The 24302-nt window shown below is 39.5% G+C and overlaps 1 protein-coding gene across 1 annotated transcript in view; it reads right to left on the bottom strand.

Moving 5' to 3' along the window:
- LOC116510360 (cadherin-12-like) overlaps positions 1 to 24302 on the bottom strand; it is a 161894-nt gene that overhangs the window by 89411 nt on the left and 48181 nt on the right. Inside the window, 1 exon segment of the mRNA XM_032219878.1 lies at positions 13813 to 14107. Within this exon segment, the coding sequence (XP_032075769.1) occupies positions 13813 to 14107 (295 nt within the window).

A 24302-nucleotide genomic window follows, 5' to 3' on the forward strand; every position in this document is an offset into this window, starting at 1 on the left:
TAGGCACCTTCAAAAGCACAAGAATTATATGAAGCTAATATCTCCAATATGACAATCCAGCAGGTTTTTTTTCCAGGAGTTCAAGTATGTTTTTCAAGTTTCATTAATAATATAAAAAAACAGATTTCAAAAGAGTGTTGAGCGTCCATTGTTATGCATTCCCATTGTGATGCAAAGTGATACAGGTGGCCGCCTATGGGAAGTGTGGGATTATTTTAACTTCCCTCTGCGAAAGGGATGACTGCCTCCCCTGTGAAATGACCACCAGCTGAGTGCAATTACCTCCTGTAACTGTGCAACTCTTCCTGACGCCTATTAGCGCTTTGGTGCCGGGCATCCAGGAACAACTCACTGCTGAGGTCCAGATCACTCTCCCTTGTCTCCTCCCCACTTGTTCAAGGCTCAGGCACCTCCTGGTGGCCAACCAACCTCTCTGCACCCTGCTCGGGGTCGGAACCCTGTCCAGGGTCCTCCACATCCTCCAAAGCCGACTCATAGGGCCCCTCATTGTCGGAGTCTGGTGGCAGCTCCAACGGCTCCTGCTGGGCCACATCTACATCTACATCTACATCTACATCTACATCTACCTACCTACCTACCTACCTACCTACCTACCTACCTATTGAATAAACACAAACACCTTAAAATCACCTTCCATTACAAATTGTAGAAAGTGTGCCAATTGGTTACAAAGAACATTCGTGCATCCCTTCCATAATCATCACCTATGATTCATATCAAGTTATATATTTTACATCACCTATACGTATTTATATATATATATATATTGCTATCATTATACTTCATCCTTCATATGACTATAGTTGTTTTAACGTCCCTTTATAAGAAACATTCCAACATTTAAAACAAAACCACATAATGGCATTCCCTTATCTATTTTCAATATCATCCAGCCACATTATATCTTTATAACACATTCAAAATAAAAATTAATTATGTTTAATAACAAAAATTTTAGATCTCTTTTCTTAATCATTGTTTTCTAATTTATATCCAATTTCCCTTTTATCATGCCAATACAAATTATTACATTATTATCATTATCAGTCATTTATTTAACAATAGTTTGACTGAGTTTAACTTACTTTTTCCCCTTTTTTCACCATTTAAAATTTATACCAAATTTCCTCTTATCAAACCAATACATATGTATACATTGTTATCATTATCAATTATTTATCTAACTTTATCCATTATCACTACATTTTTAACATAATGCTCTAATTTTAACTAAATTTAACTAGTGTTTTATTATTAATTTTCATATGTCAACTCATGTCTTTCCAGTAATAGTGTAGTCCTATTTCTTTTGCCATTTGTGGAATTAGTCTTCTGGTTATTTCCTTAATCAAATTTGTTTGGCCTTCTCTTCGCAATTTGTTGCTTGTTACATATCTTGTAAAATCTCGAAACCCTCCATCAGCTTCTTTAATCAGCTCTTTGGTTATCAATAGTGTTTTTGTCAAAGTTTGTCTCCTTAAGTCCATCAATTCTTCTCTTTTTTCTTCTTCTATACCTTGAGTAAAGCACCTTTCCATCTATCTTCCCTTTCCTTGTTCCACTCTTTCCATCTTCCAACCACACTCAGTTCACTGTCAATACCCATGGTTATCTTGCCTCTTTGTTCATTTTTCCCTTGAGTTTTTAGGACTCTAGCCTCCACTTTTCCCATTTGCTGGATATCTTCCATTTTTCCATCAGGTTTTACCACATTACAATTTATATTTTCAATATTTTCCCTTCTCTTCTCAATTCTCTCTGTTGTTTCTAATAATTTTTGAATTCCAAACATAATATGTTGTAATGTTATGGTTTCTTTTTGATGTCGTGCCCCATCCTTCCAATTAGTAAACACTGCCACTCTGGTTTAAAAACAAATCTTTGTTTTCACTTCTTTCCAGCTACCAACAAGCATCCAAAGAGCACCTGTGTAAACAACCCATGCTCTTCTCCTTATTTCTTCTGTAAACAAGCTGAAGCCTTTGAAGTGCAAGGTCAAAATGATCAAAGGGAAAAAAAGAAAAAAAACAATGTTTCCAGGTCTCAACCTCCAACTCCCAAGTGGCAGTGTAACTTCTTTTCCTTCTAAGATTACTACCCTCTTTATATTCCTTTTATATCTTCTTTATGTTTCAGGCTTAGAAGAAACAAAATTCTTAAGTGAAACAAAATAAAAAGAAAAAATCCATCCCAACCAGTATTGTAGACATAAAGGAAAATATTTAATCCATAGGTAAAAAAAGAAATAGAAGAAGAAAATCGAATAGTTTCACTTTAAAAAGTAAAAAATGTTTACAAAACTTCCATCCATAAAAAAAAAATAAGAAAAAAGATAACACACTGTCCAATAAAGCTTAATTTTGCCGCTTATTTCCTTTTTTTTTACCAGTTTAATTTAACTTCAATCTTTTTTGGACAGTCTTTTATAAAAATAAGATTTCCTCACCAGATGGACACTGCTTCAAGCCAATTGTCTCCGCCGTGGGCAAGCAGATCCGTACTTTGGACCAGCAATCCGGTGCCCCTGAGGGGAATGCGTTAAACGCCCCCTCCTCGCTCCTCATGCTAATTTAGGTAAATTTTAGATTTTACATAGTGAAGGTAAATTTTAGACTTTAGAAAGGCTGAATTCAGAATTGAGTTTAAAGTCTAATCTGAGTAAAAATAGGTTTTTTTTTTGAAAATCCTAAGATTTTCTCTCTTTCTCCTAAGAGAGAAAAATGAATTACCAGCCTAATTGGACGATAGACTGTGAGGAAACTGGGCAAAGGAGTAGAGGCATGCCTGCAACACTTTTCTCTGAGTCTATGGACCAATCAGGATTGATAACAGCCGGGATGGTAGCACCTCCCACTCCCCATCATGGAGAACAAAACAGCTTTCAATGCCTAGCTAGCATCACTCTCTTCTGAGCCTGAAAGTTTGAATTTAGTCATTAGTCACCTTATTTACTTCTTCAACAGTGTAGTTATTACTTACTACATCTTTTTCCAATAACAACTTAATTCCAGTAACTGCATGGTGGGAATATATGTTATTGCAAACCAGGGGAAGTTGGCAGTACAGGAATTCAACAGAAATATACAATTGTTTTCATTTGGAAACCAGCCACCCTCTCCTCTATCTCAGGAGCCACAAAGCCTTCTAACTAAAGAAGTAAAAGAATTGAAACAAAGAATAGCCGAGTGTCTAGAAAAATCACAAAAATAAGGCTGCCTGCATTGAAACAACAACAGCAATAATAATGTCTATATACTCAGATGTTACCTTAACATCTCTTAGAACTTTGGTTAGGACTTGAACAGTTGTTGTTATTGTTATTAATTACTGTAGAGACAGAAGTTACAACTGGTTTGGATTTTTTTATCTACCCATCGAGTCCTTCCCAAGGACCTGGGATAGGCAAATCTGGATATTTGACAGTGTTGCAGATATCATCATCATCATCATCATCATCATCATCATCATCATCATCATCATCAAATCTAGAAAGATCTGATCTTGACTTCAAACACGTTTGTCTTTTTCCAAGTCAGTGACTAATCTTTATTTTTGTTCATTTATCAGTTCCCTAATGAGCAAATTAGGGAACCTTTCTTCAGACTGTGTATTACCTCCTTCACCAATGTTTCTATATCTAGAATTAAAGTCATTAATCAAGTTTGGTTTGCTAATTCCCATTTGCTCACCTTCCTTGATTTTCTCCTGCAATAGCGATTTCTCCTACTTACTCTTTCTTTTTTTCCTCCAAGGCTGATGATTTCTAGATGGATTCCTACAATCCACCTGCATTTGGTCTTAGAAATCAGCCAGCCCTGTCACACAGTCAGGACACTGCATTCTTCTCATTTACTACATAAGTAATATACTCTGTTCCCAGGGAAGCAATGCAGGAAAACAAAGAATTTTAAAACAAAATACCCAGGAAATGTGCCAAATATCCATTATAATCTATTTAAATCTCTGCTTGGTCTCATTACTTCCAATGTCTTTATGACAGCTGAACGACTGGGTTATTATTGCTAGTCATAAAACAAGACTGCCTGGATAAAGGCAGCATCCTTTGCCTACTTTGTGATGTGAGAAATATAAATAGACCCTTGTGAAAGAGGAGAAAAATAATTCAGCAGCTGGAAGGAGAAAACGATGCTTATAACCACTCAACCAGTAACCAGAAAAAGCAATTTTTTATAAAATATAGTTAATGTTTACTGGTATTTGGGTAGCTAAAAAGAGCCAAGAACTTTAAAATCTGAACGGATACTCAGTTGTTAGTAGTTTTTCACTCTTAAGACCATTGGAGCATCCCCATGAACTATAACTTAATACATGCACATGCTAAACTGTTCTGACACCCCTCGCCCCACACTAACACACACTCCAAGCCAAAGATAAGTTACGGCATTTAATTAACAGACAGACAGGTCCTTGGCAGCAAACCGGCACAGACAAGCTTGGGCAGCAATCCAGCACAGATAAGGCTTGGCAGCAATCCAGCTTGCCAAGCTCACAATAATGTTCTCCGACATTAGTTCCTGCATTGACTTCTGCAAGAGGGGCGTGTGCACAAGCAGTCCTTTTATAGTCTGGAGAGGAGCCTAATGACCACCAGCTGAGTGCAATTACCTCCTGTAATTGCGTAATTGTTCCTTACGCCTATTAGCTCTTCGGTGCCGGGCATCCAAGAACAACTCACTGCTGGTGTCAGGAACACACTCCCTTGTCTCCTCCCTACTGGTCCAAGGCTCAGGCACTTCCTGGTGGCCAACCAGCCTCTCTGCACCCTGCTCGGAGTCGGAACCCTGTCCTGGGTCCTCCACATCCTCCAGAGCCGACTCATAGGGCCCCTCGCTGTCGGAGTCTGGTCAGCTCCAATGGCTCCTGCTGGGCCACAACACTAAACATAATCTTAAGTCAGTAGATCATTTCAGTCAGTGGATCATTTTTAGCTATTTTTACATACTAAGGATCAGAGGGGCAAATGTCTATTTAAATACTTTAGAACCTCCAAACCATTGCTAAACCAACTATGGCAAAAAAAGATTGCAAAATGAGACACAACTCACTTAACAATGGTCTCACTTAGCAGTGGAAATTTTGGGCTCAATTGTGGCCATAATTTGAGAATCGCCTTTTTGTTTAGAAACATAATACAGCAATGCAGAATCAGCTGATGTTTATCTGTCTTCTGTGGAAAATATCTGAAAGTAACTGCACTTGGAACTTTTGTCTGAAAGGACTGCAATTTTGAATATATTTGAATGTAATTAAACCTACATGAGAGTAGGAATTAAAAATCTTTATCCATATATAGATAGAAAAAGAGATGGCTCTATATGTGAGTTCTTAATGTCATCATTTGTGGAAAATATTTCACGATGCCCTGTAAATTTGTGATGGATTATAGGAGAGAAGAGTAGTTGTGGTAGTGCTGATTTAGTTTTAATGCCTTCACTCTGCAGAACAACACTTTGTGCTAAGCTGTTATATACTGTCTCTCTCCCTGCTATATAGTCTATTAGATCTTATTTCAATAACATCGAGGGGGGAAATAATCTGCATAATGTGTACGCTACAAATAATAAGTATCTGAAAACATTTAGGAAGCAAAATGAAATGAAGCTGTACAGCAGCGGTTCTCAACCTGTGGGTCGCGACCTCTTTGGGTGTCCAACAACCCTTTCACAGGGGTCGCCTAAGACCATCCACCTCCACTGGCATCACCCATGCTCAGGAGTGCGTCCTGAAGCGGCAGGTGCATGAAGAGCACCGGGCAGCGAAGCAGCCTCCTCCCAGCTCCGGGCGCAACCTAGACGCCGCCCTGCCCAGTCTCCACCCAAGGGAAAGGCCGAGGCACTGAAGGGGGAGAGAGACGGGTTCTTCTGGGTGGCGGATCAGCCTCGGCTCCAACAGACGTCCGAAGTGAGCATGGTCGGCGGTGCCGTTTCAGCCCAGGAGCTTGAAGGTGCCCGGAAAGCAGGAGACCAGCGGGGCAATCGGGCCATCCACTTCAGCCAGCAGGATGGGCTCTCACCCAGGCAGGCAGCTTGTCTTGGGTCTGGACGCTGCCTTTGCCACCCCCGCCCCTGTCCTGTGGGCTAAACTGAGCTCAGAGGCTTTTGGGGCCCCGGGAAGGGTTGGCAGGAGAGGCCAGAGGGGAGGACAGGCCCCAACCACCCATTCCTTCCGTCCCAAGGAATTCCACTTGGGATGGAAGCACAGTTCGATGTAGCTTAAGCCTCCATTTAAAATCCCATTTAAAGGGCAACTTCCTAATCTGTTTTAAGACAGAAAGAAAGAAAGAAAGAAAGAAAGAAAGAAAGAAAGAAAGAAAGAAAGAAAGAAAGAAAGAAAGAAAGAAAGAAAGAAAAGGGAGGGAGGAATGGAAGGAAAGAAAGAAAGAAGAAAAGGGAGGGAGGAATGGAAAGAAATAAAGAAGAAAATGGAGGGGGAATGGAAAGAAAGAAAGAAAGAAAAGGGAGGGAGAATGGAAAGAAAGAAAGAAAGAAAGAAAGAAAGAAAGAAAGGAGGAAGGAAGTGGGGAATGGAAAGAAAGAAAGAAAGAAAGAAAGAAAGAAAGAAGAAAAGGGAGGGAGGGAGGAATGGAAAGAAAGCAAAAAGAAAAGGAAGGGGGGAATGGAAAAAAGAAGAAAAGGGAGGGAGGAATGGAAAGAAAGACAAAAGAAAGAAAGAAAGAAAGAAAGGAGAAAAGGAAGGAGGTAATGGAAAGAAAGAAAGAAAGAAAGAAAGAAAGAAAGAAAGAAAGAAAGAAAGAAAGAAAGAAAGAAAGAAAGAAAGAAACTGGGTGGGTGGGGGAGGGAACAGAATGTAAAAAAAGTAAACTTAATAAAGTGGAACTCATGTAAACCACGAACTGCTGCTGGAAGCCCACAGAGAAGTCATTTTATCCTGGAAAATCCCAGCCTGGCAGATCTTCTCCCAAGCCAAGATTGGCAGATTAATCACTATGCTTTAGTTATGTTCAATTTGTAATAATGAAAATACATCCTGCATATCAGATATTTACATTACGATTCATAACAGTAGCAAAATTACAGTTATGAAGTAGCAACGAAAATAATTTTATGGTTGGGGGTCACCACAACATGAGGAACTGGATTAAAGGGTCGCGGCATTGGGAAGGTTGAGACCCACTGCTGTACTGCATCTAAATGAACATGGTACATAAAAATAAATGCTTTCAGGATCCAATCTGGATCGGTCACCGGAACCCAAAACTTTAGTCTTCTGAGCTTTCATCTTGTGCTGGAGCCCATCCTCAGCCCATCCCTGAGGCTGGGCTCCAGTGTGAATCTGAAAAGTTCAGAAGATTAAAACTCTGGTACCTGTGACTGATTCAGATTAGATCCTGCAACATGATCCTTGGATGCATATATTTGCCTTCATTGGTGATAAATGCTTTCATTCAAATTGCATTTGGTTCAGGCAAGATTAAGGAATGTTCATCAAATTCAAATTTAACCACACACACCTCCCATCTTGGGAAAACAATATAATTTTCAGTCATATTTATTTCCTTAGAACTCAAAACATCACCAATGGCTTCTCAGATAATGATTTCATCCAAAGACTGATCAGGTCAAGATCTGCCTATATGCCCAGTGTGTCTCTGACTGAATCCTGGGGATTGTTAGACCTTCGCTTCCTGACAGGCCATTATAGATAAATTATAGATTAAATTATTAATTATTATAGCAGTTAGACTTATATACTGCTTCATAGGGCTTTCAGCCCTCTCTAAGCGGTTTACAGAGTCAGCATATTGCCCCCAACAACAATCCTGGTCCTCATTTTACCCACCTCGGAAGGATGGAAGGCTGAGTCAACCCTGAGCCGGTGAGATTAGAACCGCTGAACTGCAGATAGCAGTCAGCTGAAGTGGCCTGCAGTACTGCACTCTAACCACTGCACCACCTCGGCTCTTATTAAGGTACAGTAATAGGGATTCCTGTAACAAAGTGGTATAATATTTCTCTATATTTCAAGAAATATAGCAAAGAACCCTAAAACTCTACATGGAAGCTACTGTACCTCAAACTATCTTCTATGAAAATATAGATTAAAAAGTACTTACTGAAAAACTATTGACTGAAAAGATACAAATAGATGTGCTAAGTTTCTATCACTTCCTCAAAATGCTTGCATTTGTAATTACTTGCAAATACCATTGATATAATAGAAATTCTTGACAGACTGACATAATGTTTTTTTAAGGCTGAGCTTGAACTTCACAACTTTATGAAATCCCTTTCAATTTGGTTGTGATACAGTGCCAAGCAGGAAATATAAAAGAATAGAAGTAATGATACTTTATATTTCATTACTAAATTAAAGGAAATATTGTATGGGCATTCTATTCTAACAAATCTGGAGAAGGCACCAGTTTGCCTTATCTTGGTCCGAGATTTCTAATAAAGGCACTCTTCTTTGTTGGCTGTGTCAATATATTAATAGATAGTTGACAAAAGTATTTATTTCTGTTTCTAGCATACTACAAAAAGGTGCAATTATTATTGAAACATTAAACAATCTAAATTCTAAAGAGCAAAATCTTATATTGGGAAAATAGATATGTCTGCAGCTCAGAAACTCTTGGTGATTAATTTAAAATGTTAAGATAAGACTGGAATCCAATATATTTGGCTTGTACCAAATTCTGTTGTTATCATTATTAGTAACTGTATTAGTTGTGGTAATATTCTTCAGAAGAGAAAGGGAAACCACAGTAAATTGCTATGCCATGTTTTTCAGTATAATCAGTAGACCTAATCTTTAAATGATTTAGGTTCTCCTCTTGCCCATAAAAACCAACACAAACCCAGATGACCCTTTGACAAATAGAAGCAACGCAGATGAAATTGAAATTGCTTTTAATGAACAGGCTAAAATTGTTATGAAACACCAAGGGAAATGCCACACTCCCACTCTCCTGTTCCAATTGCAGTCACTCCCCCTCCCAGCTTTCATTAGTTTTTTAAAACATGGCGATGTATTTGATTACAGATCACCTGCTGTCAAGTCTAATTAGACACTGCATTTGATGGTTAAAAAGAAAGCTAATCCAGAAGTTGGGGAAGTGAAAAAAAATTAGATTCCATGCTGAGATATTTGTGTCTCTGAATAAAAGAACACTTGTGGTAAAGCCTCATGCGAGATGGGCCATGTGACTGTAAAGCTGTTTACTACAAACTGAGATAGTAGGAGTAGAATGCGGACTGTGAATATTGGCACCTTTTAACACTTTTTTGTAGCTAGCCCTTCATTTTTATCCAGGCCATGCCATTATTCTATGACATCTTTGATGGTAACAAATTAATCAAAATAAAGTTGGTGTACATTTAAAATGCTATAATGATATTAAAGTTTATCCAAAGTTAGGACACCATTGCAATGTAGTTACCTAAATGGTATGTGGTTCACATGGCAATGCCTTTTTTTTATTTTATTTTACAGTGCCTGGGTTCCAGTGATGTGCGGTGAGGTTTATGGCTGGTGAGGCAGTCCTCACCCCCGACACCCCACTGACTATTTTATTATTTGTATTTCGTTTTTATGTTCCCCTTTTCCCCCGTTTGAATTGTTCACCGCCCTGAGTCGTCCCGGAGAAGGGCGGCATACAAATAATAAAATTCTATTCTATTCTATTCTATTCTATTCTATTCTATTCTATTCTATTCTATTCTATTCTATTCTATTCTATTCTATTCTATTCTAAAGCACTTTCTTTCACTGTCTGTGCTCGCGGCAGCCCACCTGAGCTCTGCCGTGAGCACAGGCGGGCGAAAGAAAGCCCTTTAGTCAGTGGGATGTCGCGGGAGAGGAGAGAATGCCTGAGCATTGCATTTATTAAAAGAAAAAAGAAAAAAAAGGAAATTTGAAGGAAAAGAGGGAGCATGGGGTGGGGGCATCAGAAACGGAGAAAGAGAGGAGGAAGAGTAAGCGTGACTGCAGCTTTAAACAGAATGACAGAGTTGAAGCCTCTAAAAAATGTGACCCGTCAAAACTGCGCTCGACTAAGCCGCACCCGATTAAACTGTGTCACTGACGTCATCAACAGGGTGACAACAGCCAGTGCGGAGAAAGAAGGGCGCTTTAAATAGCGCTTTGAAAGCAAGCCGATTCAACTTAAGGTAAGGGTTAGGTTTAGGGTTAGCTTTAAGGTTAGCTTTAGGGTTAGGTTAAGGGTTAGGTTTAGGTTTAGGTTTAGGTTTAGGTTTAGGTTTAGGGTTAGGGTTAGGGTTAGGGTTAGGGTTAGGGTTAGGGTTAGGGTTAGGGTTAGGGTTAGGGTTAGGGTTAGAGTTAGGTTAAGGGTTAGGGTTAGGGTTAGGTTAAGGGTTAGGATTAGGTTTAGGGTTAGGTTAAGGGTTAGGTTAAGGGTTAGGTTTCGGGTTAGGTTAAGGGTTAGGTTTAGGGTTAGGTTTAGGATTAGGGGGGGTAGGTTTAGGTTTAGGGGTTAATTTTAGGTTTAGGGTTTACAGCATGCTTTCATCTCCGCGCTGTTGTCACCCTGTTGATGACATCAGCGACGCGGTTTAGTCGGGCGTGGTTTAGTCGAGCGCGGTTTTGTGGTGGAACCCTAAAAAATGTGCCCTCTACTATGAGGCAGGAGAACTGCGTGCCTCAACTACCTTGGGATTTTTTGGGCTTTTAACCCTCGCTTAACTCTGCTCAAGCGCCTAAAAAGTCAGACTAGATGAGGCATGCAGTTCTCCTGCCTCGTAGTAGAGGGCGCTTTTTAGAGGCTTTTTTAAACAGGCAATCATTCATGGTGTGGCAGCAGCTAGCTAGCCTAACCTCAGCACTCGCCTTTTCCTGTTTTCATTTTTTTTTCCTTTTCATGATTGACAGTGGTGAGGCTGTGCCTCTCCTGCCTCCCCTGACTGCACGTCACTGCTGGGTTCAGTACCAATGGTTTGTGCTAAAGGTACAAGCTCACATTTCCACAATAATATTACATATACACCTGCTTATAACATTTATGCAAAATCCTGGGGAAATTGTATGTTCAATGTTTTCCTACAAACCGAATTTGATACAACCTTGCTATGGTACAGAGTAAAACAATACTTTTTCTCCAAATTTGAATGCATATTTACTAATTTGCACAGTTGTTTATAAATTCAGAAAATAACACTAAATATGCTTAGGAGACTAGTTTAAGCACTGTTGCTGCGGTGTTTCTTTTTCCTTCTTTAAATTTATCAATAAGATAATTGACTCATTGGGTGTGTAAATAGCTCAAAGATTACAATTTCACAGGAGAAAATGTTGGTCTTTTTAATAGCAATAGCAGTTAGACTTATATACCACTTCATAGGGCTTTCAGCCCTCTCTAAGCGGTTTACAGAGTCAGCATATTGCCCCCAACAACAATCCGCCTTACCCACCTTGGAAGGATGGAAGGCTGAGCAGGTGAGATTTGAACAGCCGAACTGCAGAACTGCAGTCAGCTGAAGTAGCCTGCAGTGCTGCATTTAACCACTGCGCCACCTTGGCTCTTCAGATTACAATTGTCATTCAAAACGATGGACTTTTAGCAACCATCTAAATATTTGAAAGTAAATATAATTCATTCTTACAAAGATGCAAATGCCAAATAAACATTTTCAGCTAGAAATTTCAGTTATGAAGAACATTACTAAGAAATAGAAGTCACATGGGACTCTTCTGAAGCTAGCAGATAACCATAGAAAAACCTGCTACAACATCCTGAAATCTAGTCAAATCTGCAAAGCAGAATGGCCAGTTCACTGTTAATGACTTGCTGAAGAGTTGAGCTGACAGCAGAGAAGTTGTTCAAAGGCCCTTGGTCTGCGTGGGAATTTTCAGAAATGAAATGTTCATCCGGCTGTATCAGAAAAATCATCAGTTGAAGTATGTGGAAAGAAAACACGATAAGCCTAAAACATTTTGGAACAAAGTTCTTTTGGGCTGATAAAGGAAAATTGAATTGTGCTGCCACGACCACAAAACTTATATTTGGAGAAAAAGGGATGGAACATTTTAGGATTTCACAAGGGTGGCTGTAATTTTTTTAAGGATTATGTAGCAGCCTTCAGTAAGAGAAATATTGTGCAAATGCAAAGGAAATGGATTCAACCAAATGCCAGCAATGTTCCACAATCAGTGAAAAAGTTGAAGTTCAAAAGTTGAATATTTCAGCAAGACAAACAATCCACGACCTAATTACAAATCAACCATGAAGTATTTATAGGGCAAAAAAAAAATAGCAATAGCAATAATAACAGTAGACTTATATACCGCTTCATAGGGCTTTCAGCCCTCTCTAAGCGGTTTACAGAGTCAGCATATTGCCCCCAACAACAATCCGGGTCCTCATTTTACCCACCTCGGAAGGATGGAAGGCTGAGTCAACCCTGAGCCAGTGGGATTTGAACCGCTGAACTGCTGATCTAGCAGTCAGCCTGCAGTGCTGCATTTAACCACTGCGCCACCTTGGCTCAGAAAGGTTTTGGAAGAGGCTTCACAATCCTCAGAATACAATGTTATTAAAGATTTGAAGGGAGATCTCAAACATGCAGGAAGGCATACAAGCAGTTTGAAGTTAGAATTGTGCAAGAAGAACTGAAGGGAAAAAAAATCAAAGTAGAAAGATTATTAGCTGGCTACAGAAAATAAGAAATTACGAAGTACTAGCTGAAAGATTGTCCAAACTTCTGCACCTACCCATTCCCTATCTTCTTGTTTTGAACCCCTGTGTAATCCACACACATTTGTTATGTGAAGTTCATTCATGGGAATGTACAATTTAAGTGGGTACCTACATTTTTGCATTCAACTATACACAAAAAGCTAGCTATCACCATAACAAACTCAGTAATGATTTATATGGAAATGACATGGAACGATCTCCCCGTTGAGATCCGGACCCTTACTACCCTTCCGGCCTTCCGCAAAGCAACTAAGACCTGGCTGTTCCGGCAGGCCTGGGGCTGTTGAATTATCCAGCCCCATCCTATGTTATGACTGTTGCTGAATTTTAATTGTTGTTTTATTTTTGTACCCCCCCTTCCCTTCTTACTGTTAGCCGCCCTGAGTCTTCCGGGAGTAGGGGGGCATACAAGCTAAATAAAACTCAAACTCAAACTCAAACTCAGAAAAACAGAATATAAAAACAACAAGATAAAAACAACAGTAGTCTTTCTTATCCTACTACTTGAGAGACCGCCTACTGCCAATTACCTCCACACGACCTATTAGATCTCATCGATTAGGCCTCCTCCGAGTTCCATCTGCCGGTCAATGCCGACTGGCAACTACGCGGAGGAGAGCCTTCTCGGTGGCAGCTCCGACCCTATGGAACGATCTCCCCATGGAGATTCGTACCCTCACCACCCTCCAGACCTTCCGCACAGCCCTCAGAATCTGGCTTTCCCGTCAGGCCTGGGACTAAAGACTGTAACCCACCCGAATGGTATGAATGTTGCGTTTTTAATTATGTATTGTCTTATATGTTAAAAGTTTGTCTCCCCCTCCCCTTTGGGTTGTGAGCCGCCCTGAGTCCCCCCAGGGAAAAGAGCGGCATATAAATAAACTTAAACTCAAACTCAAATCCTAGAAGCAACTGATTTGGTAGGCACCTCATGTGTCAACAGCATCTACAATTGTCCAAGCATCAACTTTTTTAATTTGCATCATGTATTCAAAGAAAAGAGGTAGGGGGACAAAAGGAAAAAAAAAACGAAGAGAGATGGAATGAACTTTCAAAGTTTACGCTCGTGGATAAGAATCCTTTAAAAGATTACTTACCTACTGGTGACATCTCAGGGACGTTGGCAATGTAAGGCCCATCCAGGAATTTTGGTTCATTATCATTAATGTCCTGCACTTTGATGATGAACTCTGATTCAGGCTCCAATGGCTTCCTTGTGTCAATGTCTACTGCTTGAGCACGAAGGGTGTAGAAAGGCTTCTCTTCACGATCAAGGCTCTTTATGGCATGAATGTCCCCTGTGGTTTCATCAATGGTAAATACCGTACCAGCTCCGTCTCCTGATAATGTATACTTAACGCTTCCCACTCCCTTGTCCAAGTCAGAATGAAGCTTAACAGCAGAAAAAGAAAAGGGGCAAAATAATTAATATAACAATTCATGGATGGAAGAATAGCAATTTTTAACTAAATTATTATCACAAACACACACACACACACACACACACACACACAACCCTACACTGGCGACTGGCTGGCGACTCCCCGGGGGAGGACCTTCTCTGTTGCAGCTCCGGCCCTCTGGAACGAGCTCCCTGTTGAGATCCGGACCCTTACTACCCTCCTGGCCTTCCGCAAAGCCACCAAGTCCTGGCTGTTCCAGCAGGCTGGGGGGAGCTGAAAAGCATCTACCTCCACGGAAATTGTGAATGTTGGTTTTGTTTTTAATATGTTGTCTTTGTCTCATTTCCCCCTTTCCCTTGTCTTTTGTGAGCCGCCCGGAGTCCTCTGGGAGTGGGCGGCATACAAGACAAATAAATAAATAAATAAATAAATAAATAAATAAATAAATAAATAAATAAATAAATACATGCACACAAACACTGCTATTAAAGTAATGGGTATTTGGATCACAAGTGTATAGCCTCCCAGTTTTTAAAACATCACAATTACTAGTATTTCAATCTTTATAATGTACATATTTATTAACATGACTTTGCAAGAGTTTGAAGAGATTCTCAGTCATCAAGATCCTGGTTGTCCCAAAGGTGGTTTTTCAGGAGGTAACTGGACTTTCTTGTTTTTTCTTTCTCTGTTGCAGCTCCAGCCCTCTGGAACGAGCTCCCTGTTGAGATCCGGACCCTCACTACCCTCCCGGCCTTCCACAAAGCCACCAAGTCCTGGCTGTTCCAGCAGGCTGGGGGGAGCTCTTCAGCTCTGGCAGGATAGTGGGAATATAAATCCTTCCATTGCCCACCATCTTGTCAAGAGCTGAAGAAGCTTCTTGGATGAGAAGTGAAACGTCTTCAAAGAAAAAAAGAAGAAAGTTCAGTTGCCTTCTGAAAAACCAACTTCGGGATGACTTTGCAAGGCAAAATGTGGTCATGCTGGAAACATAAATAAGAATATTTTTTTTTGTTCATGTTTCACAAAGAGGAAGAAGTACATGGATCTCATTTTCATGTTAATGACATTGTATATGCCTGTACAGGACATTCAACTTAGTAACATTTCTGTTGTGGCCCAGCAGGAGCCGTTGGAGCTGCCACCAGACTCTGACAGCGAGGGGCCCTCTGAGTCGGCTCTGGAGGATGTGGAGGACCCTGGACAGTGTTCCGACTCCGAGCAGGGCGCAGAGAGGCTGGTTGGCCACCAGGAGGCACTTGAGCCTTGGACCAGTGGGGTGGAGACAAGGGAGAGTGAGCCAGATACCAGTAGTGAGTTGTTCCTGGATGCCTGGCACCGAAGAGCTAATAGGCATCAGGAACAATTACGCAATTACAGGAGGTGATTGTACTCAGCTGGTGGTCATTAGGCTCTTCTCCAGACTATAAAAAGGCTACTTGTGCACACGCCCCTCTTTGCAGAAGTCAACACAGAATCGAATGTCAGAGAACTTTGTAGGAGCTTGGCAGGCTGGATTTCTGCCAAGCCTTATCTGTGTTTATTGCTGCCCAAGCTTGTCTGTGCTGGCAAGGACCTGTTGGTCTGTTAATTAAATGCTGTAATTTATCTCTGGCTTGGAGTGTGCTTTGGTGTGGAATGAGGGGGGTCGGAACACATTTCCATTATTTGATTTCAGTCTCATACATTTTCTTGAACAGGAAATTCATGAGGTGTCAGGAGCACATTTCTAATATACATAAGCACAGCTATACTTCTTGCATTAATCTATAAGCATTCTTAATACTCCAAACTGCTCTTAATTTTATACCAAAGAAGTTTTTTTTAAAAAAAAATCTGAGCTTCTTTTCATAGTTTCAGTATTCTGGTAATCATAAAACAGTGACTTTTAATTTATGTAGATTTCTTGTCTTTCCTGCTCTAATGCACAGTTTGGGTTGTAATTTTTACAAGTAAAAATGATTGGTTGATAATGGTAGCAGCTTCGATATTCTCTCAGGAAGCGTCTGAGTTTTAGGCTGATGTTCTGTTGTAGATTTGCAGTTGATCAAGTTTACTTATAATTTAAACCGTAAATGCAGTCTCAGCGCTTCCCCCCCCCCCCAGTTTTTGATATAGCAGCTTGAATGCTTTTCAGCAGCCATGGATTATGGCCCAATATATTTCCAGGTTTCGGTGTCTGTCAAAGATTGTAGAAATATGGATTGAGACTGTCAAATCCATCACACTGGATTTCTGTTCATCTGTTTTCTCTTGTATGTAAGTGGGAATGAAGATAAAGTGCTACATGCTAGGTAACAGAGAATGCTTCCAGCTCCGGGTTTTTTCAGGTCAGGTTTTTGCCCAATCACTGTATTTCATTCACAGAATTTGAGGGTGTGCAAATGAAAACATAATTATCTTTCACTTGCAACCCTCCTATATTTTTTTGCAGTTTAAAAAAAACAACACCTTTTTTCTTATGTTTATTTGTATCAGAAGCATCACAATTAAAATAAGGCATACTATAAAACAATAGAGCTTCTGCACCAGAGACAAATTCCTTGTATGTCTAATCACACTTGATCAAATAAAGTATCTATTCTTCTATTCTATTCTATTCTATTCTATTCTATTCTATTCTATTCCATTCCATTCCATTCCATTCCATTCCATTCCATTCCATTCCATTCCATTCCTCCTATTCCTATCGTATCCTGTTGTGGCCCAGCAGGAGCTGTTGGAGCTGCCACCAGACTCCGACAGCAAGGGGCCCTATGAGTCGGCCCTGGAGGATGTGGAGGACCCTGGACAGGGTTCTGACTCCGAGCAGGGTGCAGAGAGACTGGTTGGCCACCAGGAGGCGCCTGAGCCTTGGACAAGTGTGGAGGAGACAAAGGAGAGAGATACAGAAACCAACAGTGAGTTGTTCCGGGATGCACGCCGTCGAAGGGCTACTCGGTGTCAAGAACAACTACGTAATTACAGGAGGTAATTACGCTCAACTGATGGTCATTAAGCTCCTCTCCCAGACTATAAAAGAGACTGCTTGTGCCATGCCCTTTTTGCAGAAGTCAACATTTGACTAAAGAGAAACAAACTTGGCAGGCTGGATTGCTGCCAGAGTTTGTTTGCATTGCTGCCAAGGTTTGTCGGACTTCCTGCCAAAGTCCTTATCTGTTTGTTTATTTGGCTTTCAGCCACCGAGAGTCTGGTCTTGTTATTAAAAGACATTCCATTTTACGCTTGTCTCGGCTTTCGTTAATGGACAGAGGATGGGATCAGAACACTAACCTATGTATAAAATACAAGTTTAAAACATGTACAAGTTAAAAAAAAATCTTGCCCAGAAACTAGCAACATAAATTGTGTTCTGTTGCACTGTCATGAGGTCCTCAAGTGTACGCTGATAAGGACAGAAAGGGAGTATACCTATGTGGTGTTGCTTGCATGTCACACGATTGCAAAGGTCAGAAGCCACCAGATAGCCCCATTGGTTCAGACTGCCTCTGGATCTTCTCGTACTCATATGTGGTCTATTCAATGATTCTGCATCCTTCCCAGGCTTTCTCCAGGTTCAGTTGCAAGCCCCTGCATTGGTTCCATCCAGTGCTGGTTCTTTGTAGCTTCTCATGCATCCACTCTGCTTTCAAATTCTTCAAAATCTTCCATTAACCTAAAGAAGCTTTTCCCGGAATTAAATCTCCAATGAGCTGGTTGTAGGCCATTAAGAGGGTGTTGTTGTCTAGATATTCTTGACTTGAACCTCTTCTTTGTATGCTCCTGCTTCTTTGCAAAGAGCCAGCGGAGCAATGCAAGCTACCTGGTACATCTTATTTAGTGGCATAGGTTTAAGGCATCCAGTAATAATTCTGCTAGCTTCATTCAGAGCAACATCTACTTTCTCAGCATGTGCTGATTTACCGCAGACAGCAGGTAGATATGCCTGCCAAGAGCTAAAGCTGTTGTCTTAAGGGCCCTTGGTTAGGCACCCTAGGTAGAAGCGCATTAATTTCCTGAGGAAGTTATTTCTTCAGCTGACCTTCAAGTTAGTATTGGTACACTACTGCTTGTATGTTACGGTCCTAATTATTAAGAGCTGTAGAAATGCTCCAATAACATCCCTTTCCATATAACGTGCAGTTTCTTAGCAGCTTCTTCATTGTGAGAAAATAATAGAAAATCTAATCAAGAAAAAACAAAGAAGGTACAGATTGGCTTTTGAATGTTTGAATGTTTGAATGTTTATTTTATTTATATGCCGTCCTTTTCCCCCCGAAGGGGACTCAGGGCGGCTCACAACTCAACCAAGGGAGGGGGATGCAGACAAAAATTAAAACGACACGCAACAATACATAATTTAAAACACACAACAGTCATACCATTCGAGAAGGGGGTAGAAGCTTTTTAGCCCCAGGCCTGTCGGAACAGCCAGGTTTTAAGGGCTTTGCGGAAGGTCTGGAGGGTGGTGAGGGTTCGAATCTCCATGGGGAGTTCGTTCCAGAGGGTCGGAGCGGCCACAGAGAAGGCTCTCCTCCGGGTAGTCGCCAGTCGACACTGGCCGGCGGATGGAATTCGGAGGAGGCCTAATCTGTGGGATCTAATCGGTCTAGAGGAGGTAATTGGCAGCAGGCGGTCTCTCAAGGACCCAGGTCCAATACCATGAAGGGCTTTATAAGTGACGACTAGCGCCTTGAAGCGTATCCGGAGACCAATAGGCAGCCAGTTTTGACTGATAGTGCTAGACAATAATGATTTGGACGCACTTAAGACACACCTAAGCCTCGTTATGATGCATAGTTAGAAGCAGGCTTCAATATTTCATATTAGTTTTTTTTAAAAAAAAGATATACACTGCCTTTTCAACCAATGATTCGATGGATATTTTACAGTCATGTAAAACAATGCATTGTGCTGGCTAAGAATCACGTTTTTGCTGATATGAAATGAAGAAGATATAACTCCTTTGGATTTTCTGCATGGAATGTGCAAAAGCAGCCTTGATCAAATTGCCTTGAAGGGAAGGTTAAATACAGTTGACTCTTACTTTCAAACCGGTAATTGGTGTTACCAGATACTCCCTGAATCATTTGATCAGTAATAAATGATTGGAAACTCTATACATAGTACTGAGTAAGGCTTTACTTATTTTTCATCTTTATGCTGTTTATTGTTACTACTTATAGATGAATTCTACAGCGGTTTCACTCTATGTAGTAGATAACAATCATTTATGAGGAATAAAGTACTTTACGATTTGTCAATTTTATTACAATTAGAAAATAAAATCTACCTCCTCTCCTGTTATATAAAAAGGTATTTGGTTATCTTTAATGAAAAGATAATATTGCATAGAAATTACTTTTATATAATATTTACTAAGAATAATTTAATTAATTCAAAGAATATCTCTGACATACGGTTTTGAGAATTTTTTTAAAAAAGATATTAAGTTGGAAAATGTACAAAAGTCTTTTAAAAATATGATTGTGGTGTGTTAAAATGAAACTTTTTTTCTCTAAAAGTGTTTTATACAGGGAATATAATGAAATATAGAGTTTAAGTTATCTCTCGGTTTAAATTGATTTTTTTTCCTTCCATCGTATTTATCCCCTCCTTGAAATTTCTTAGAGCAAGATCTCTATGGAACTAGGGCCTTTGGAAAAAAAAAAGCAAAACAAATTCAATAATTCTATTATCAACACTGAGGTGACAAAACCTTGAAGGTCAAGAAAAGTGGCAATGCTTTGGATGGTCCTGAACTATTTAAAAAGCCATTTGCCCCTTCTAAATCTTATTATTTATAAATAGACAAAAATGATCCACTGATCACATTTTAAAGTTGTGTTTAGCATATGCATATACAGTATTAATTTATATTAAATAGAATGGTATTGCTTTTTGCATCTTCCTCCAAAATAAAAGCCCTGGAATAGAAACTCTGCGTGTGTGTGTGTGTGTGTCTGTGTCTGTGTCTGTGTGTGTACATGCATGTATGCATGCAAGCATGCATGCATATATGCAATCAGTCACGTATGTGTATGCATTTTCATATATTCAAGTAAAAAACCTGGCATTTTCATTTCAAAGGACTTAATGTAGCAATGCTTGGAAATCCCATACTGAAATATTGGAAGATTTCCAGACAAGCACATTTTCTCTGGAAGGGATATCAAGGAGGTTTCAATCACTGCCCTTGTTCCAAAAGTGCTTCATGACAACATCCTGGTTTTGTAGCACATTGCACTTATCATGTTCATGTTTTATCAAACCATAATAATATCTAAACCTTAACTGGTCTGCATCACTTAATCAGCATGAAAAACTGTTGCAATATTCAAAAGCCAAATGGTACTAAAAAGAAAAATCACCGTGCATATCAAGTGATGAATAATATTCAGACAGCAGTAGGAGAAGGTAGGAGGAGAAATATCTTCACACACACACACACACACACACACACAGATGCACAACACAAAGCACTCTTTACTCAGCTGCAAAATAGTAGCAGATTCTACATTACTTGACTGCTTGATTGGTTCAAAGATTGGCAGCTGAATATGCATTAAATTTTACATTTCCACTGAATGGCTCAAGTGTGCAAATGTCACCTCCATTCTGAGTGTCAACATAACCCTCAGAATTTTGATTACTGCATGAGCTTCTTGAATGAGGAAATTTGAACTCTGAATTCAAAAACTCTGATTACTCTACCATACTTGTTATACTATATATTTTAATTGATTTCATACAGTACAGAGGATGCCAGTTGTTCCATTAAAAATAAATCCTTGTACATAAGCTGTTAAATGGGGTGTCAAAATATAAATATTCAAAGAAGAATGCAGAGAATACAAGAAATATAATAAATGACATTGGGTGTGGGAATTATTCTGTGCAGGAGGACTGTTAATTGGGAGTTGATCTCACCATCTAATGCACATGTGGCAAGGAGAGGAGTTTCCCGCCAAGGCCAACTGTCCGGCATCCCAACCTGATGATGATTTTTGAAGATGTCTCCCACCTGACAGCTGTGGAGATATTGGATTGGACTATGGGCTGGGGTTACCAAGGGGAGGGGAAAGGGGCATGTATTGATATCTATGCTTGCGCGTGCTTTTATCTCAGATCCAGCTTTGCTTAGCTTCTATTTACTTATAACTAGTAAAAGTACTTTTAATTCTGCAAAATGGAGTTGAGTGGTTTCTTTCTTGGTTATTAAGTGACTGACTGCACGTCCCTGCATAGACTAGCGCTTGACTGAGTAACAATGAAGAGCTTGGGAAAAGATATTCAAATGTTAGAATGTACCAACATGAGAATTGTGCAGCCATTTTTTCCCCGTTATACCCCATGAAGAAGAAAGTTGGATTTGAACAAGCATATTTTTTTAAAGTATTGATAGGTTTGAATTTTGTCTTTTGAGAAGAGTCCTGAGAATAAACAAGAACACAAACAAATGCATTATAAAACAAAAGAGGAAGAGCTGAGGTGGCGCAGTGGTTAGTGCGCAGTACTGCAGGCCACTTCATCTGACTGCAGTTCTGCAGTTCGGCTGTTCAAATCTCACCGGCTCAAATCTCACCGGCTCAAAGTTGACTCAGCCTTCCATCCTTCCGAGGTGGGTAAAATGAGGACCCGGATTGTTGGGGGCAATATGCTGACTCTGTAAACCGCTTAGAGAGGGCTGAAAGGCCTATGAAGCGGTATATAAGTCTAACTGCTATTGCTATTGCTAAATCCATTCAGATTGAGCCAAGGTGGCGCAGTGGTTAAATGCAGCACTGCAGGCTACTGCTAGATCAGCAGGTCAGCGGTTCAAATCTCACCGGCTCAGGGTTGACTCAGCCTTCCATCCTTCCGAGGTGGGTAAAATGAGGACCCAGATTGTTGGGGGCAATATGCTGACTCTCTGTAAACCGCTTAGAGAGGCCTGAAAGGCCTATGAAGCGGTATATAAGTCTACTGCTATTGCTATTGCTATTCTCACTGAAAGCAGAAAATGATCTGGTTCAGATTATCATATTTTGGAGACATTATACTAAGACATTATATTAACAGAATTGGAAGGGACCTGGGAGGTCTTCTAATCCAATCATCTGCTCAAACAGAAGATCTTATACCATTCCTGATAAATGGTTGTCCAATCTACTCTTAAAAACCTCAAGTGATGGAGCACCCATAACTTCTGGAGGCAATCCATTCCTCTGATTAATTGTTCCCGCTATCAGGAAATGTCTTCTTAGTTTTAGGTTGGTTCTCTCAAGGAGCCTATAATGCTGGTAAAAGTGGGGGGGGGGGGGGAAGGAAAACAAGATCACTAGCAACAAAGAAGATGATTACAGGTGCCTTGTTGGAAGACCTGAAGAGCCAGGCGATCATGGACAACCTATGCGACCAGCAAGATTCAATACCAACTTAACGGCACTTAATCAATGGGCTAGAGTAAGATGAATTGAATGTTTTAGATAATTTGGAGAAAAATTGAAAATAACAGCTTTGGCCTTGTAAGTATTTTGAGATTGGTTTTGCTTACATAGGAGTCAAGTAATGAAAGAATAACAATGCTCTACAATTATACACAGTTGAAAGTTTGGGAAATAGTAGGTGAGGAAAACTAGCAGGCTATTAATGCGTAGTAAAAAAGAACCAAGTACGTCCTTAAGCTTTTCTTAGAATATCATTACGCACTTCTGCTATAATCTTGAACGTTTGTGCCATTGACAAAGTGTGCTGTTAACTTATTTCAGAAAGTCAATACACTGGGAAAACAGCATAAAAAGATTGAAAAATGCATGACGCTATTCCCAGGATTGATTTTTCATGTGCTTTGAGTACTGTTCATTGAGCAATATCTTCTATCAAGAAATGTGTAATTTGAAATGAAAATGGTAGATTTTCTGTTTGGTCTTTTGCTTGGCTTTGCTTTGCAATAGCAAATAAAAACACAACAATAACAAATACAAATTTTACATTTGCCATTTAAGTGTCACATATTGTCCCAGTGATATAAACTAATAGAGATTTGGTGTGATAAAATTCTACATAAATGCTTATTAAGCACTTTGAACTTAAAATGATTGTGGCTTGCCATTTTATTCACCATGGTGCTGCATTAAAATCAATAAAGAGATGTAATATTTGTTAGAAAAACCGAATAATATTATTTTGAAACTATTTGCTCTGTATGTGTGACACATCTTGTAAAATCTAGTGTTCAACTCAGAGATTCCACAAGAGCAGTTCTGGACAGAAATGATATCAATTAGTGTCTTGTATAATTAAAACTGCCAAGGATCTCTGTCACAGTTCTTCATAAGTTTCACAGTGTTTCCATGCCAAAATAAGGAAACATATTAAAAAGTCAAGTGGCAATATAACTTTTTCATCTTTGTTTCTATAATATATAACTCTAACTCTAACTCTAATTCTCTCTCTCTCTCTCTCTCTCTCTCTCTCTCTCTCCCTCCCTCCCTCTCTCCACACACACACACACACAGACACACACACAGACACACTATATCTATCTATCTATCTATCTATCTATCTATCTATCTATCTATCTATCTATCTATCTATCTATCATCTATCTATCTATCTATCTATCTATCTATCTATCTATCTATCATCTATCTATCATATCTATCTATCTATCTATCTATCTACCTACCTATCATCTATCTATCAATCATCTATCTATCTATCTATCTATCTATCTATCTATCTATCTATCTATCTATCTATCTATCTATCTATCTATCTCTAGCCTCTCTCTCTCTGTCTATATCTATGCCTATCATTTATCTCTCTCTTGTCTGTCTATCTATCTATCTACCTACCTATCTACCTACCTATCCTCTTTATCTATCTATCTATCTATCTATCTATCTATCTATCTATCTATCTATCTATCTATCTATCTATCTATCATCTATCTATCATATCTATCTATCTATCTATCTATCTATCTATCTATCTATCTATCTATCTATCTATCTATCTATCTATCTATCTATCTATCTATCTATCTATCTATCTATCATCTATCTATCATATCTATCTATCTATCTATCTATCTATCTATCTATCTATCTATCTATCTATCATCTATCTATCTATCTATCTATCTATCTATCTATCTATCTATCTATCTATCTACCTACCTACCTACCTACCTACCTACCTACCTACCTACCTATCTACCT

The sequence above is a fragment of the Thamnophis elegans genome, chromosome 6 (genome assembly GCF_009769535.1).
Source record: "Thamnophis elegans isolate rThaEle1 chromosome 6, rThaEle1.pri, whole genome shotgun sequence".
Taxonomy (NCBI): domain Eukaryota; kingdom Metazoa; phylum Chordata; class Lepidosauria; order Squamata; family Colubridae; genus Thamnophis; species Thamnophis elegans.